Consider the following 18625-nt stretch of genomic DNA (forward strand, 5'->3'; position numbering starts at 1 on the left):
GATGAAGTATCCCAGAACGCGTCATGTGCACTGTTTTCTGAACTGCCCCAAGTCTTGCTAATATTGCATACTTTAAATGCCTGCAACCATTTGTGGGCTGCAACTATGACAATTAGCCGCGGTAATGCTGCTGAAAACTCTCTCGCAGAGCTTGATCTTTGCCTCTTGGATACTAAAGTTTCCACACACTTCAATGTAGCATACAGGTTTTGTTCGGCTATTGACCTTTCCACTTGCAGCCCAGGTCGTCTCCCACCCATCCATGTATAGTGCATGACGACCTGCGCGACAGTGATTATTTTCTGATCCTTTAGACATCCCTCAGACATCACTCGCCTAAGTGTCCACCCACATGGGCTCTTTCCAGAACTCGTAGGGATGCTTTCATGATTGCCATCACCCTTCACAAACCGCTGCATGGAGGTATTGATGCCGTTGTCCAGAGCACAATTGCAGTATTCTATTGACAGCTGACTCTGTGATCCCTTCTTCCATGATGTCCTTTGTGGACGTCAGAAATCACAGTGGCCATTGGAGACCGCAGAATGGCTCTACAATGCCCTAAGTGGCATCCGTAGGTGGAACACCTCATTTCCCATAATTGGCTCTGTGCCTAGGTTCACCACCACATAAACAACAGAAACACGAATGCTAGGAATGTTATGTTGCTAACATTGGACTACGTACCACTCCTTCACAGGTTTGGGCAAAGATTCAGTCTCTACACGGACACCAATAACCTGCAGGTGTAGCTGTGGTATCTCACTGACCCAGATGCTGTGGCCAAACATTTTGCATTTCGTTACACTGAGCCTCTGCATCTGAGAGTTATCAGCCTGCATTTTGGTTCTCAACCAATGTATAGAGGAACCAACCTCCTTTGCCATTTGCTACATGTCACTTCGAACCTTGAGTGGGAATCCCTCAGTGCCTTATTCCTATGCATTGTCACGGCTCCAAGGCCAGACCACAACTGCAGCCAAAGTCTCAAACACTGTCATATTTTTTATATTTTCAAATGTATGTAGAGTAAGGGTGAGTTCCCATCTTAGGTGGCAAGAAAGTGTGATTGTCCCAGTACTGAAATTGAATCAACACCCCAATGAGATGGACAGCTACCGCCCAAATAGCTTCACTAATGTTCTTCACAAGTCACTCAAACATATGGTGAGCTGATGGCTTTGTCAGTACTGTGAGCCTCAGGGTGTTTCGGCTCCACCCCAGGGCTGTTTTTGCCAAGGCTTTTCTATTCTGGGAATTTGGTCTGCCTGGAGCCTGCTATTTGGTCAGCTTTTGCACGGCTTAAACATCTTATTGCTGTCTTCTTTAACTTGTTCTGAGACATCACGTGAAATCACCACATCTTGACTACCCTCCAGGAATGGGATCTTTCGAGCCAACACCCAATTTTTGTTCAAAACTTCTTGATCCTCCATGCTTTTCAGGGTGCCATACAAAAGGCACAGCCTTGGGTTCTCGCCAATGGCTCGTGGTTTTCTGCTGCCAAGATGTATGTCATGAACTTTTGTCGCCGTCGTAATGTCCATCCCCAATAAGAACTCTACCTTGAGGGCCAAATGCTCATTGTGGTGGAATCTTATAGTTTTTTTGGGATGATGTTTGGTGCCCAATTGATGTGACTTCCCCACCTTCACCAGCTTCAGCAAACCTGCTGGTCACACCTTAATACTCTTTATTGTTACAGTAACACTTTTATGGCTGTACAAAGCTCTGATCCCATTGCGTCTTGATTATGAGAGCCTGCTGTATGACTTACCATTGTCTTCAGCATTGCAGTTGCTGAATCTAGTACATCATTTTGAGGTCCAACTTGCAATAGGTGCCTTTCAGTCCAGCCTTATGAAAAGCCTAATCGTGGAGGCTGGCATCCCTCTCCTGTAGATCAGATGCCAGCAACAGCTGCTCAACTATGCAATACACATTCGCTGCTCTGCTGAGCATCCAAACTACCATGTCCCTTTTGCTGATAGGGAGGTCTACCTCCCACAACAGAGGGCGAAGTCTGAAGTCACGATCGCAGTTCGCATACAGAGTCTCCACTCTGATCTCCACCTTTCCCCAATGTCACCTAATGTCAGGCAGAAATCGCATGCACTCACATAGTGTGTTCCCCATCCTCGGATCTTCCTCGACCTCTCCTTTGGACCGAAAGACTCAATGGAGCCTATGGTTTTTTTGCCTCCTGTTCCTGGACATCCTTGATGATTTCCAAGCCCAGATGTGGTATACAGCAACAGCTCCGTGGTCACTAGATGAGTCTGTGTTGCCCACACACATGAAAGATGGAGTGAACTATGCTCCCTGCCAAACACATGTATTGTATTCACTGCAGTATTTGTGGCCAGTGCGTGAGCTCTCAGCCACCTTCCTTCTTGCACTGTTGAGTTGTTCTTAATCCACAGTGAGTTCTCGAGTAGTTGTGAGGCTGTCTATCACTGCTATCCTTAATACTCATTGGTTGTGACTATTCAGGATCTTCTATATGACCTCCACGACCCTAGACAGTTGATTGTCTTTGTATGAACTCCTGGTTACATAGGGATCCCGGGGAATGAACATGCTGTGTGGTTGGCTACAAAGATGCCGACTTTGGAGATGGGGGTACCAGAACTGGCCCTTCGGTCAACTCTATGCTGATAATTGTTGGAGGCTTGGAATGTGGATTGGTGTGCATTGGTTTCTCCAAATAAACTGAGAACCATAAAGGAGACCACGACTGTGTGGTAGTCTTCCCTTTATGCTTGTCGCAGGGAATCTACTGTCCTCTTTCGGCTTTGCGTTGGCCACACTGGGCTGAACCACATCCTTTGATGTGAAGCTCCACCCCACTGTGAGTGTGGTGCCCATCTCATGGAGGCCCATATCCTTCTGGACTGCCCTAATTTGGGCACCATATGTCAAAACCTTAAATTTCCTAAGACACTAACTGTGGTGCCAGCTGATGATGCCAAAGCAGCTGATTTGGTTTTAAGTTTTACTGGGAAAGTGGTTTTTATTCCTCTCTGGGATGTAGGGCACATTACCCTTGTCAGTTGCTTAAGGGATTGAAGGGGTGTCCCATTACCTGCTTCAACCAGAGGGATGCGCAACTGCCTGCCTTCCTTCCTGATCCAGCCTGGATCCTGGCCTTCCCAACTTTTAAAATCTTGTTATTCATTTACGTCTGTTGGTGGTTGATAGACTAGTCATCATTGTTCTCTTTCCTGGAATTTTGTCTTGTCCATGTAGGTAGTTTCCTTGTGGTAGTGGAGAGAGTGCAAGCACTGGTTCGATGCAGAGGGTGTGTCTCCAGTTGCATATCGTGTCCCGGGGGCCTCCAGCTGCTTTCTGTGTGGGACAACTCTCCCATCTTCATCCTTTTACCCCTCTCTCATTTCTACTTGCTTCTGTCTCTTTGCTTTCTTGGTTCTTTAATTCAATAGAGTCCACAAGGATTTGTCTTCCATGTCCTTACTCTCTGGGTACTATTCCCGGTTTGACGCACAAAGGCTTAAGGGACCGATGACTTCATAGTTTACTCCCTATAACCCCATCAATCCATCCTGCACGATTTGCGGCATTTACCTGGCTCCAGGCAGGTTACTTACTTACATTGAATTCACCGTCTTAATCCAACAACTTTCACTTTCGTTCTCTCCTAATTGGGGACTTCAGTGCACTCTGCCCCCTGTGGGGAGTAGAACTTTGCATGGCAGCAGTTCTCTAATTAAAGAGCTTCTTACTGACTTTAATCTAGGACGGTCCTACTACCCACTTCACTGCTGCTCATGACACCTTTTCAGCCATCGATCTAACAATTTCTTCACCCATATCCGTGGCTTTGCCACATTGATGATTATGTGGCATTCTTTGTGACAGTGATCACATTCTGGTGATCCTGTCACTTCCTTGGCACCATCAGATGGACCGACTACCACATTTTGTGCTTCCAAGTGCAATCTGGCTGTTGTATGCCTCCGTTATCTTCGCCCCCTCTTTCAGATTGCACCAGTGAGATTGTGCATGATGTCTCTGACATTATCAGTCATACCTATGGAACAGTTGTTCACCTTTCTGCAGGTCCACTTAGTTACCAGCTGATGCCATGGTGGACCAGTGACATTGCAGTAGTTGTTCGGGATTGCCTCTGAGCCCTAATATTTTTAGCAACATCCTTTCCAGACCAACATTATCGCTTTTAAACAACTTCATGCTAATGCTCACTGTCTTACTAAACTTAGTTAGAAGGAATACTAGGAGAGTGAGTCTCCTCCCTCGTAATGTATGCCTTCCATCCCAACTGTTAGTCAAGCTCCATAGTCTAGTGGGCCACCAGAGATCTACTACTGTACCAGGCCTTTTCCTTCAGGATGGTTTGCATACTGATGCATCAACTCTTGCTGAACACCTTGCAACCCACTCTGTGATGGCATTGGTGTCCTCTCATGTAGCTAATTTCTGGATGTGTAAACAAAGAATTGAAAATATCCTACTCTCCTTCACTCCTTGGCATGCCAAAATATTGGGTGTCTGGGTTATAAACATCTAATAATATAAAGTGTAATAATTTGGTAAGTAATTGAGATATTTATTCAGAATATTTTTCTAAAAGTGTGGCAACTCAGTATGCCCCCCTCCTCCCCCCTCCGCACTTAATACAACCCAATATGTGTAACTTTGTGGCATAACAAATGTTTAATCTGTATTCCATCCAAATCTCTCAAAGTGTTTTCCAGCATTGTAGGGTGTAACATTTCAATAGCAGCACATATGCAGAGGTGCAGATCTGGTAGAACATGAACTGGTATGTGATACACTTGATTCTTGATAAACCCCCTACAGAAAAAAAGTCAAACACGTAATGTCTGGGACTTCTAGTGGGCCAAGCAATTAATGGACTACCTCTCCCAATCCATGATCTTGGAAATCGTGATCCAATAAATCCCTCCAGTATTCACATAATGGCATGGAGTACCATCTTGTTAAAAGATCATGTCATGAGAAAGTTGTGGCACAGCACACAGTTCCGCACAGAACACCTTCTGCCGTGGAATCCTCAAGACTGCTGACACACTTTTACATAAGCAAAGCAGATTCACGCATATGCATGTGGTACCAACTGCCACAAGCAAACACAGAAAACATTTTGATTTACCGTTCTTGTAAAAGTAAACCACCAATAAATATCTCTGTTACATCTCAAGTTATTACATTATATGTTTAACCCAGACACCATATTTATAGTGAGCCATTCACTGACTGGGAATTGCCTCAGGCTCTTCCCTCATCCTACGATAACAACCCTGGGCCCTGGTGAGGTTCCCAATCAGATGATGCATCATGTATGGCTCTATCTCGTCGGGGTCTTAACTGTATTTGGTTGACAATGTCTGCCCTTCGCAGTGATGAGATAGTTCCAATGTTTAAACCTGGAAGAAAACCAACATCCGTCCACAGTTAGCAGCTGATTAGCCTCACGTATGTGCACCGCAGACTCCTTAAAAGAGTGGTTGCCCACTGATTATGTTGAAGTCTCATATTTCGTGGCCTTCTGTCCCTATATCGGTGTGGATTCTCCAGGAGATGATCTGCAACTGACTGACTGGCTGGTTGAAACTGGCAACCCAACAAGCCTTTTCTAAACATCTTTTTCTGCCCCTACACCGGTTGTTTAATGTTAGAGTTGGTATATCACTCAGTTTTCCACAGGTCCTAGGAATGGCACCCCACAGGGCTCTGTACTGAGTGTTAGATTCTTCCTTATCACCATCAGTTGCTTAGTGACCATCAGACCATTGGTCACCCCTTCACTGTTTGTTACTGACTTTTGCATTTGGTACAGTTCTCATTCTGTAGCCATGGCAGAATTCCAGCTACAAAGTGCCATCTTATGTGTCTCTGCTATGACACTTTCCTGTCGTTTCCAGTTCCCTCTTGCTAAAATGTGGGTCATACATTTTTGTCTTCATACTGTAGTTCATCCTGACCTAAAGTTCTACTTGGGTACGCAGTACTTGGACATTGTTGCGCAGTCCTGATTATTGGCACTCCTCTTTAACAGCAAGCTGACCTGGCTGCATCATATTCATCGACTAAAACCTAACTGCATGTGGAAGTTTAATTCTCTCTGCTGCCTTACCCACAGCTCTTAGGGTATGGATCATGCTAATCTCCTTTGTATCTACTGGTTTCTGGTCCAGTCCTAGTTGGAGTATGGTTGCCAGTGAAATTATTAGACCTAACTGTCATCAAGGAGTTCAATTGGCCACTAGTGATTCCAGACCAGTCCCACAGACTGTTTCCATGCTGAAGCAGGGGATCTTCCCTCTTCAGTTCTGGTGGTACCAACTCTTGCTCACTATTGTGATAGTCATTTGACAATTTCTTGTACATCCAGCATATCCTATTCTTTTTGCATACGAGAGACAGCAACTCCTTGACATCTACTATCAGGTAGGATTACCCATTGGAATGCACCTCGCAGCCCTCTGCCAGGACCTCCCCCTATCCTCCTCAGAATGTACTTCCCATGTTTTCTTGCAGTCCCATTCACCTCCCCACCCCCTGTCCCCATTGCCTTCAATGCCTCATTTTTACCACTCCTACTTATTTTGCTCATTCGAATACATTCCTGGTGACATCATTACGCCCTAATGAATGAATGAACGAACCCACGACCGAGGAACAGATGACTTTGTTATTTAGTCCATTACTACCATCCAAGTTCGCAGCTCGTGGTCTTGCGGTAGCATTCTCGTTTCCTGCGTGTGTGGTCCCGGGTTTGATTCCCTGCGGCGTCAGGGATTTTCTCTACCTCGAGATGACTGGGTGTTGTGTTGTCTTCATCATCATCGTTCATCCACATTATGGTCGGAGGAAGGCAATAGCAAACCACCTCCGCTAGGACCTTGTCTAGTAGGTGATGCGGTCTCCTGCATCGTCTTCTTTGCTCCTAGGAGTATGGGACCTCATCATCACTACCATCCAACCAAAAAGTCAGTATATTTTGTGTTATCAATATATGAAAGTATTACTTACTGAGCTCTTAAGTTTCTTTTGTAAAATAAAGAAAAGCCTATGGTGGCTTTTGCATCATAAGCACTAGTTAACTGCTGTTGAGTTCTATCTCCTGTAATATCTCACACCATAATGGCAAAGTTTCAAAAGCAAAACTTTCTTAAATTCTAGTTTTTCTGCACTTGGCCGGTTATGTAGAAAGAGTAAAGGCTCAGTATCATTGCCTTATCTATCATAGATATTAAAATGATCCAGTTTTGAGTCCTGCAAGGTTGAATAATCAGATCTTCTGCTACTTTCTTGACAAGGAAACCAAAGAGGTACAATTAACAGTGTTAGAAAAAGACTTAAAAGAAGTTGGTATTATTCTTTGGGTATTCGAAACACATTCTGGAATGTAGGAATATTATGCTAAAGTCCATAGGGGGGAAAGGAAGAGAAATAGCATAGTCCAGAGATGGTCAGTGTAAAAAGAAAAAAATTGTATTTGTTAACAGTCCACAAAATGTTACTGTATTCAATAAAGAATTTCACAAATGTGAAGCATAGGCCAAACCTAAATTTGAAGTGCAAGGTACCTTCATACCTTAATTGATGTCTAGTAGTCAATTGTGGGGAGATTGTGATCATGATCATGATTTTTGTATCATGGCTGGCAAAGATTTCAAATTTAATGCCCCATCCATAAAGTGGTGTTATTGTTAAACTAATTAAATGTTGATAAGTTCTATGAGTATTCCATTTGTTCCTAATTTGGTATAAACTCTACGTGTATATGATGAATTGACATTTTTCTCAGGCCTGGTAGTTTGAAAGATCCTGAAATCGCAGAACTATTCGATAAAGATGACCCTGAAAAAATATTTGAAGACCTTCGTGAAATTGGACATGGCAGTTTTGGTGCTGTCTACTATGCTCGTTGCCATCATACGAAAGAAATTGTTGCCATTAAGAAAATGTCATATGTTGGAAAACAAAGTGCAGAGAAATGGCAAGATATCTTAAAAGAAATCAGGTTTTTGCGCCAACTTAACCATCCAAATACAATAGAATACAAAGGATGCTTCCTGCGGGACCATACAGCATGGGTAAGTTGTGTATCTACAATGCTAATTTGACAACAGACATCTTTTTACTGAAATTTGAATTAGTTCTGATCAATAGAGTAAAACTATGGCTTTCCATGGTGTGTTTAGTTTACAGTATTTTATCTGGGCTTATGTGACAATCATTTATTTGCTTGTGCCCCTTAATTCTTTGCTTTTCCTGTACTGATTGATATGCGTGTCCACGTCTTCAATCCCTATTGCTGTTCTTACCTTTATCCTTCTTCTCCTTTCCAAATATTCCTTTAGGAGAAAGAAATTCCCAGTTCTGGTAATATGCAATCTTGCTATCACTAGACTCCATCATTTCTGCCATTTTTCTGTAGGTTTGTGAGAAGAAATGTAAGGGTTGCCCAGAAAGTAATACACCGCATTTTTTTTCTCAGCCAAAACCAATGGCATGAATGAAAAATGTTACATATGTATTATTTGAAGTCTTCTGAGTGAGTGTGCCAAGTATCCATTAGTTCAGACAGATAACGTAGCTGCAGCACAGGTTCAAAATGATGTCTGCAGGTGATGTACGTTTACAAGCAACACCATCATTGAATTTCTCACTGCAGGAAAAGAAACTGTGGGGAATATTCACAAACACTTGTGTTAATCTATGGAGCACCTAAATTGGTAGAGGATAAAGGTTGCATTGTATTGTATTTTGCATTTTGTGCATAAGTTGATATAGTGTACCTGTACTCATACATTGAACCTAGTGATACAGTTTGTATAGAGCAAATCATGCTTGTGATTGGATCAGTGTGTAACATAAGTGTTGCCAAGAAAACTTTATCCTATGTGATGAGTGTTAAGTTACAGTAGGGCAGACTGAGTTATTGGCGAGTTTGTTATTAAAGTACCGAACTACGAGGGACGCCAAAAGTTTCCAGAAAGGCTCCGTCCTAAGTGGATCTAGTGTAGTTTGGCTGCAAAGCAACCCCTCCACCCAAAAAAAAGAAAAAGAATTTATTTCATTGCAGCTGTTCTGCTCTCATTGTTTTTACTGTGGCAGGCATAGTACTACAACACAGGTGTGAAATTTTGCTCCCTCCTCAGGAAAAGCACCATACAAACTGTGATGTGGAAACAGCTTGTAACAGTGGTGCTAAGGGAAAATGACCTAGTGGATTTTCTTGTTTAGAAAACAATGACTTATAGTTTGATCAACTGTGTTCTGGAGTTTAACTGTCTGAACAGAGGAAAATGTCCTGAAAACCTATGAGCTTGTGCTTGAAGTCTGACTATAGTCTGTTGAACAAATAGCAGAATTAATTGAATTGTTTTGAAGCTTGGTTCAATGAATTTTAACAGAAAATTTGGGAATGGGGAGGGCTGCTGCAAGATTTGTGTCTTGGATTCTGACGTGAGTAGCAGAAACAAAGTAGAGTTGAAGCATGCTATGCTTCGAAAGAACATCTCCAAGTTGACCCTGAATTTTTTCCAAGAACGTTATGGTTAACAAGTCATGGTGCTATTATTATGCTCTCAGAATCTGACGAACAGCAAAGCCAATGGAATAATTATCCCCCCCCACATACACCCAAAAAAAAAATAAAAGCACATGAAGTGAAGCTTAACATCATGACAGTGCTGTGTGTTCAAAGTTCATTCCACCAGATCAGACTATTAATCATGTTTTCTGATTGAGCTTTTGAAAAGATTGTGAACAGTGTACACATATGTAGCAGCTGGGAGCTGTTTTTTGGCCACCATGTCAATGCACTTGCTTGCACAGCCATTTCAGTGTGCTACCAGGTGTACCGGTATGAAATAAGCATTTTATTTATTTATTTATTTATTTATTTGTGAAAATGAAACACTAATTTTGAATTGAAAAGTAAAAACATTTTATTCAAAGTACTGACCGTTGCTTTCTATACATTTTGACCACCTTTCTGGCAATTTGTGGACACAACGCCAATAGAAATGTTCGTCTTTTGAAGCAGGCCAATCAGACATCCAATTTTTGACTTCTTCGTAGGAATCGAAGTGTTCCTCAGCCAATGCGTGTCCCATTGATGAAAACAAATGGTAGTTGGAAGGGGCCAAGTCTGGTGAATACGGCGGGTGGGGTAGCAGCTCCCAGCTAAGTGTTTTGATTGTATCCTGAACCAGTTTTGCTTTGTGTGCAGGTGCATTGTCGTGTAAAAAAATTACTTTGCTATGTCTTCTGGCCCATTCTGGTCTTTTTTCGATCAATGCATAGTTCACATTGATCATTTGTTGTCTGTAGCGATTAGTATTCAGTTTCACCAGGTTTTAGAAGCTTGTGATACACCACACCTTTCTGATCCACCCCCTGCGGGTCCGGGGTAAGAATAGGCCCGAGGTATTCCTGCCTGTCGTAAGAGGCGACTAAAAGGAGTCCATCCCCCTCAAGGGGGTAGTTAGCGCCTGCGTCCGGAGACGGACGGTTCCACGACCTCTATTTGCGGTCATTTTGCTTTTTCACTTCTCGTTTCTTCCTTCCTTTGGTTGGTTCCTTTCTTTCCTCTTCTCCACCTCACTGTCTTCCTTACTCTTTCCCCTGCATAATCTCCTTGCCTTCTCATTGCCTTCTTCTCCTTGCCTTCTTCTCCTTGCCTTCTCATTGCCTTCTTCTCCTTGCCTTCTTCTCCTTGCCTTCTCTGGTCTCCGCCTCGGCGTTTGAGACAATGTCCCCCCCCTCTCTCTCTCTCTCTCTCTCTCTCTCTCTCTCTCTCTCTCTCTCTCTCCCCCCCTCTCCCTCTCTCCCTCTTTTTTCCTCTTCCTCCTTCCTCCCTGTGCGCGCCTGAAGGCCGACCCACGCGTTCGCACGCGTAGCCGGTGACGGGGTAACGCGTAATTCCCCGCCCTGGGTAGACATGTAAGGCACGCGCGTACCCCCTGGTAAAGGCCAGGCCCGGGGAGGGGTGATTGCCTGAGCTGATACCTTCTGACCATGCCGATTGGTCCCTCCGTCTGTTTCTCGGGAGGTGTGACCTGAGGTGTAAACATTCACCTAAGGCGGGAGTGCCCTCTGAGAGGGTCCCCACAAGGAAGGAGCGCGCCATCGGAGACGCTGGCAATCATGGGGGATTCCTCCGCAATGGATTTCACTCCATCTCTCTCGACTTCTGCCCAAAAACGGAAACGTGACCAGTTACCAGTGACAAAAGTACTACCGCCTGCCCCACAGTTCCTGGTCGTTTCTCGATCTGAGGACGGAAAGGATTTTTCCTCTGTCAACCCTTTCGTTATCCAGAAGGGCGTCGATGCCATAGCCGGATCTGTCAAATCTTGTACCAGGTTGCGTAACGGTACCTTATTACTCGAAACTGAGAGCGCCTTTCAGGCACAAAAACTGCTTCGGGCCACACTCCTGTACACATTCCCTGTCCGGGTGGAGGCTCACCGAACTTTGAATTCGTCTCGTGGTGTGGTCTATACTAGATCCCTCGACGGCTTGACTGACGAGGAGATTCAATCTTTCCTCGCTGAGCAGGGCGTGACGGCTGTCCATAGGGTCATGAAAAAGGTCAACAATGACCTTGTACCGACCCGGACACTTTTCTTGACCTTCGATAGTGTTCAGCTGCCATCGCGCATCAAAGCGGGCTACGAGGTTATTTCTGTTCGCCCCTATGTCCCGACACCTACGCGCTGCTACCAGTGTCAGCGTTTCAATCACACTCGCCAGTCTTGTTCCAATGCGGCTACATGTGTCACTTGTGGCAGGGATGCCCATGAGGGTGACTGTCCACCTCCGTCTCCTCGTTGTGTGAACTGTCAGGGTGACCATGCCGCATCCTCCCGCGACTGTCCTGTCTATAAGGAAGAACGCTGTATCCAAGAAATTCGGGTCAAAGAGAAAGTGTCCACCTCGGCTGCTCGCAAGCTATTGGCTAGTAGGAAGCCCACGCTGCTCCCAGCGGGGAAATACAGTACTGTCCTCGCCTCTCCTCGGACTACCAGGGAGGTGGCAACCCAGACATGCGATCTGACCTTCAGCACCACGGTCGTCCGTTCGGCCAGTGCTAAGATCGCGCGGTCGACGTCTCCTCTTCCTCCCATCACCCCACAGACACCAGCCCCTTCATCAGCTTCTGCTAAGACGAAGACCCAGAAGTCAGATGCACGGGCCTTCAAGAAGGAACCGTCCCGTGCAGACTTCCTACGTACCTCGACCTCCCAGCCTTCGACCGGTACTTCCACCAAACGACCTTCCAAGAAGGCTAATAGGAAGCACAGTTCTCCTTCTCCGCCACGGCGCATTTCTTCTCCTGCGCCACCCAGCGGTTGCCGTCCCAGGCCGTCATCCGTTTCGCCTGGCCGCACCGCTGGTAGCCAAACATCTGGCCGTTCACCGGGGGAGGAAGCTCCCCCTCCCGGCCATCTTCCCAAGATGGCCGATGAACCTATAGACCCAATGGACGCTGACTGTCCGCCTACTGATAGCGGCGGCAGTGCTCGCTCGAAGCCAGGCCCTCAGCGGCCTTCGAGGTGACCCCTTCTTTCATCTTCCCTCTTTCCCCCCCCCCCCCCCCTCGATGGCACTTATTCACTGGAATATTCACAGCATTCGCTCCAACCGAGAGGACTTGAAGTTGCTGCTCGGCTTGCACCGCCCGCTCGTCGTAGCCCTCCAGGAAATGAAGCTACGCCCATGCGATCAAATTGCCTTGGCACACTACACCTCTGTGGGTTTTGACCTACCCCCTGTGGTAGGTATCCCAGCTCATGGAGGGGTTATGTTGCTGGTCCGGGATGATATTTACTATGATCCCATCACGTTGCACACCGGCCTGCAGGCAGTTGCCATCCGCATTACTCTCCCCACTTTTACATTTTCCATTTGTACCGTTTACAATCCGTCGTCGTCTGCCGTTACCAGGGCAGACATGATGCAACTTATTGCTCAGCTACCTGCACCATTTTTGTTAACTGGAGACTTCAATGCCCACCATCCCCTTTGGGGCTCTCCAGCATCCTGCCCGAGGGGCTCCCTGTTAGCAGACCTTTTCAACCAGCTCAATCTTGTCTGCCTCAATACTAGCGCCCCTACTTTTCTTTCGGACACATCTCACACCTATTCCCATTTAGATCTCTCTATATGTACTCCCCAACTTGCACGCCGGTTCGAGTGGTATGCACTTTCTGATACATATTCGAGCGACCACTTCCCGTGTGTTATCCATCTCCTGCAGCATACCCCCTCTCCATGCTCATCTAGTTGGAACATCTCCAAAGCAGACTGGGGGCTCTTCTCTTCCAGGGCGACCTTTCAGGATCAAACATTCCCAAGCTGCGATAGTCAGGTCGCACACCTCACGGAAGTCATTCTCACTGCTGCTGAATATTCCATCCCTCACCCTACTTCTTCTCCACGTCGCGTACCGGTCCCCTAGTGGACCGCAGCATGTAGAGACGCTTTACGTGCTCGTCGACGTGCTTTACGCACCTTTAAACGCCACCCTACAGTGGCAAATTGTATCAATTATAAACGATTACGTGCACAGTGTCGTCGTATTATTAAAGAAAGCGAGAAAGCCAGCTGGGCTGCTTTCACAAGCACCTTCAACAGTTTTACTCCTTCTGTTGTCTGGGGTAGCCTCCGCCGGCTATCTGGCACTAAGGTCCACTCACCAGTTTCTGGCTTGACGGTCGCGAATGACGTCCTTGTGGCCCCTGAGGCTGTCTCCAATGCCTTCGGCGGCCGCTTTTTCGCAGAGGTTTCGAGCTCCGCTCATTACCACCCTGCCTTCCTCCCCCGCAAACAGGCAGAGGAGGCTAGGCCACCTAACTTCCGCTCCTCGAATCGTGAAAGTTATAATGCCCCATTCACCATGCGGGAACTCGAAAACGCAATTGGCCGATCACGGTCCTCCGCTCCAGGGCCTGATTCTATTCATATTCAGATGCTGAAGAATCTTTCTCCTGCGGGTAAAGGTTTTCTTCTTCGTACTTACAATCGCATCTGGATTGAGGGACATGTTCCCGCATGCTGGCGCGAGTCTGTTGTTGTCCCGATTCCTAAGCCGGGGAAGGACAAGCACTTGCCTTCCAGTTATCGACCCATCTCGCTTACCAGCTGTGTCTGTAAAGTGATGGAGCAAATGGTTAACTCTCGATTGGTTTGGCTGCCCGAGTCTCGACGCCTCCTTACCAATGTACAATGTGGATTTCGTAGGCGCCGGTCTGCTGTTGACCATCTGGTTACCTTGTCGACCTTCATTATGAATAACTTCTTGCAGAAGCGCCCGACTGCGGCTGTGTTGTTTGATTTGGAGAAGGCTTACGACACCTGTTGGAGGGCGGGCATTCTCCGCACCATGCATACATGGGGCCTTCGCGGTCGCCTCCCTCTTTTTATTCGTTCCTTTTTAATGGATCGACAGTTCAGGGTACGTGTGGGTTCTGTCCTGTCAGACACCTTTCGCCAGGAGAATGGGGTGCCACAGGGCTCAGTTTTGAGCGTCGCTCTCTTCGCCATAGCGATCAATCCAATAATGGATTGCCTCCCAGCTGATGTATCAGGCTCCCTTTTCGTGGACGATTTTACCATCTATTGCAGCGCGCCGCGTACGTGTTTCCTGGAGCGCTGTCTTCAGCGTTCTCTTGACCGTCTTTACTCCTGGAGTGTCGCCAATGGCTTCCGTTTTTCTGCCGAGAAGACGGTCTGTATTAACTTCTGGCGCTACAAAGAGTTTCTCCCACCGTCCTTACGACTCGGTCCCGTTGCTCTCCCATTCGTGGAGACAACAAAATTTTTAGGTCTTACATTTGACAGGAAACTTAGTTGGTCTCCACATGTGTCTTATTTGGCTCCCCGTTGTACCCGTTCTCTCAATGTCCTCCGTGTTCTCAGTGGTATGTCGTGGGGAGCATATCGAACCGTCCTACTTCGCCTATATCGGTCGATCGTCCGCTCCAAGCTGGATTATGGGAGCTTCGTATACTCCTCTGCACGGCCATCCATCTTACGCCGCCTCAACTCCATACAACATCGGGGTTTACGACTTGCGATCGGAGCGTTTTATACTAGTCCCGTCGAGAGTCTTCATGCTGACGCTGGTGAGTTGCCACTCACCTACCGGCGCGATATACTGCTTTGTCGGTATGCCTGTCGGCTACTGGCAATGCCCGACCACCCGTCTTATCGTTCCTTTTTTGATGACTCTCTCGACAGTCAATACGGGTTGTATGTCTCCGCCCTGCTACCCCCTGGAGTTCGCTTTCGTCGCCTCCTTCAACACCTTAATTTTTCACTCCCTGCCACCTTTCGAGTGGGCGAGAGCCACACGCCACCTTGGCTCCAGGCTCAGGTTCGCGTCCACCTTGACCTCTGCTCGCTCCCGAAGGAGGTTACCCCCGGTTCGGTCTACCACTCCCGTTTTGTCGAACTTCGTTCGAAGTTCATTAGTATGACCTTCATTTATACAGATGGCTCTAAGACCAATGACGGGGTCGGGTGTTCTTTTATTGTCGGGGCACAAAGTTTCCAATATCGGCTCCATGGCCATTGTTCGGTCTTCACAGCTGAGCTGTTTGCCCTCTACCAGGCTGTCCTTTACATCTGCCGCCACCGACATTCTGCATATGTCATCTGCTCCGATTCCTTGAGCGCTATCCAGAGCCTCGGTGATCCGTACCCGGTTCACCCTTTCGTGCACCGGATCCAACGCTCTCTTCAGCAGCTGGTGGACGTCGGTTCTCCGGTTCGCTTTATGTGGGTTCCTGGCCATGTCGGTATCCCTGGGAACGAAGCTGCAGATGCCGCGGCCAAGGCTGCGGTCCTCCAGCCTCGGACAGCTTCTTGTTGTGTCCCTTCGTCAGATTGTAGCAGGGTACTTTGTCGGCACATTGTCTCGCTGTGGCATGCCGATTGGGCTGCACTTCCAGACAACAAGCTTCGGGCCTTGAAAGCTCTTCCCGTGGCTTGGACGTCCTCCTCACGCCCTTCTCGGCGGGAGGAGGTAGTTTTGGCCCGGTTGCGAATTGGCCACTGCCGGTTCAGCCATCGCCATCTGCTGACGGCTGCGCCGGCGCCGTTCTGCCCATGTGGGCAATTGCTGACGGTCCGCCACATTTTAATGTCGTGTCCAGATTTTAACACCCTGCGTCTCGATCTTGGCCTGCCATGTACTGTAGAAGCCATTTTAGGGGATGACCCACGAGCAGCTGCTCGCGTTCTTCATTTTATCAATTTGACAACCCTCTCAAAGGACATTTGATTATGCTGTATTCTTTTTTAATCCTATGCCTGTCAGTATGTCTTTCATCGTGTCTTCCGTTTCGTTGCTGTTTTAAACTTGTGACTCGCGGTGCATTCCTAAAGTAGTCTGGGCGCTAATGACCGTTGACGTTGTGCGCCCTAAAACAAAAAAAAAAAAAACCTTTCTGATCCCACCAAACACAGAGCATTGTCTTCTTGCCGAATCGATCTGGTTTTGCTGTCGATGTTGATGGTTGTCCCGGATTAACCCATGATTTTTCCTGTTTAGAATTCTTAAAATAAATCCATTTTTCGTCGTCAGTAACAATTCAATGCAAAATTGATTTTCTTTCGTGCCTTTGAAGCAAAATTTGGCAAATGGTTTTTCAGTTTTCCATCTGTCTTTCATTCAATTCATGTGGCACCCATTTTCCACACTTTTGGATCTTTCCCATAGCTTTCAAATGGCCAGAAATTGTTTGTTGTGCAACATTTAGCATTGTGCCATTTTCTTCCGACTGAAAAGTATCATCTTCATCCAATATTGCTTGCAATTCAGCGTCTTCGAACCTTTTTGTTGGTCTTCCATGTTCTTCATTTCTTAAATCAAAATCATTATTTCTGAACCATTGAAACCATCTTTTTGCATGTTGCTTCTGATAGATCATGATCACCATATGCCTTGACAAGCATTCTATGCGACTCTGTAGCCTTCCCTCCCCCCCCCCCCCCCCCCAAATGAAAACAAAAAAATTAATGCTTTCCACAAATCATCACTTTCTGGTACAAAATTAGACATTGTTAACAATGATGAAAACAAATGATGTTTGTTCCATGACTTGATGTATAACAAATATCTTTCACAGATGCATACCAACCAAACAAAAAAAAATTAAGTCTCGTTCACAACAAATGTTCCCTATCGACACATTTGTATCTTAACACTCATTTCATACCGGTACACCTGGTAGTTTGTGGTCAGGAACAGCATGACACCCTTGTCCCACATAACCTACACACTTGGTCTAGCTCTGTGTGATACCTGTTGTTACTGTGCATAAAGTGTGTCATGAAAAGACCTCAATTTGATCATGCTCAAGTAGCTACTCAGTAAAATGTAAGGAAAGACATGTCCCTGCAGAGGAATATAAAAAAATGTTCCCAGTAATGGATTCACTGATTGGATAAATTTATTATACACTCCTGGAAATTGAAATAAGAACACCGTGAATTCATTGTCCCAGGAAGGGGAAACTTTATTGACACATTCCTGGGGTCAGATACATCACATGATCACACTGACAGAACCACAGGCACATAGACACAGGCAACAGAGCATGCACAATGTCGGCACTAGTACAGTGTATATCCACCTTTCGCAGCAATGCAGGCTGCTATTCTCCCATGGAGACGATCGTAGAGATGCTGGATGTAGTCCTGTGGAACGGCTTGCCATGCCATTTCCACCTGGCGCCTCAGTTGGACTAGTGTTCGTGCTGGACGTGCAGACCGCGTGAGACGACGCTTCATCCAGTCCCAAACATGCTCAATGGGGGACAGATCCGGAGATCTTGCTGGCCAGGGTAGTTGACTTACACCTTCTAGAGCACGTTGGGTGGCACGGGATACATGCGGACGTGCATTGTCCTGTTGGAACAGCAAGTTCCCTTGCCGGTCTAGGAATGGTAGAACGATGGGTTCGATGACGGTTTGGATGTACCGTGCACTATTCAGTGTCCCCTCGACGATCACCAGTGGTGTACGGCCAGTGTAGGAGATCGCTCCCCACACCATGATGCCGGGTGTTGGCCCTGTGTGCCTCGGTCGTATGCAGTCCTGATTGTGGCGCTCACCTGCACGGCGCCAAACACGCATACGACCATCATTGGCACCAAGGCAGAAGCGACTCTCATCGCTGAAGACGACACGTCTCCATTCGTCCCTCCATTCACGCCTGTCGCGACACCACTGGAGGCGGGCTGCACGATGTTGGGGCGTGAGCGGAAGACGGCCTAACGGTGTGCGGGACCGTAGCCCAGCTTCATGGAGACGGTTGCGAATGGTCCTCGCCGATACCCCAGGAGCAACAGTGTCCCTAATTTGCTGGGAAGTGGCGGTGCGGTCCCCTACGGCACTGCGTAGGATCCTACGGTCTTGGCGTGCATCCGTGCGTCGCTGCGGTCCAGTCCCAGGTCGACGGGCACGTGCACCTTCCGCCAACCACTGGCGACAACATCGATGTACTGTGGAGACCTCACACCCCACGTGTTGAGCAATTCGGCGGTACGTCCACCCGGCCTCCCGCATGCCCACTATACGCCATTCGACGGCCAAC

General features: G+C 47.0%; 1 protein-coding gene across 4 annotated transcripts in view; it reads left to right on the forward strand.

Annotated features, from left to right (window-relative positions):
* Positions 1–18625, forward strand: part of LOC126202874 (serine/threonine-protein kinase Tao) — a 233712-nt gene that overhangs the window by 23528 nt on the left and 191559 nt on the right. For all 4 annotated transcript variants that reach the window (XM_049936910.1, XM_049936913.1, XM_049936911.1 and 1 more), the window contains one exon: positions 7817–8105. In XM_049936910.1, the coding sequence (XP_049792867.1) occupies positions 7817–8105 (289 nt within the window). The remainder of the gene's footprint in view (positions 1–7816; positions 8106–18625) is intronic.

Source organism: Schistocerca nitens, chromosome 9 (assembly GCF_023898315.1).
Source record: "Schistocerca nitens isolate TAMUIC-IGC-003100 chromosome 9, iqSchNite1.1, whole genome shotgun sequence".
NCBI classification, from domain to species: Eukaryota; Metazoa; Arthropoda; class Insecta; order Orthoptera; family Acrididae; genus Schistocerca; species Schistocerca nitens.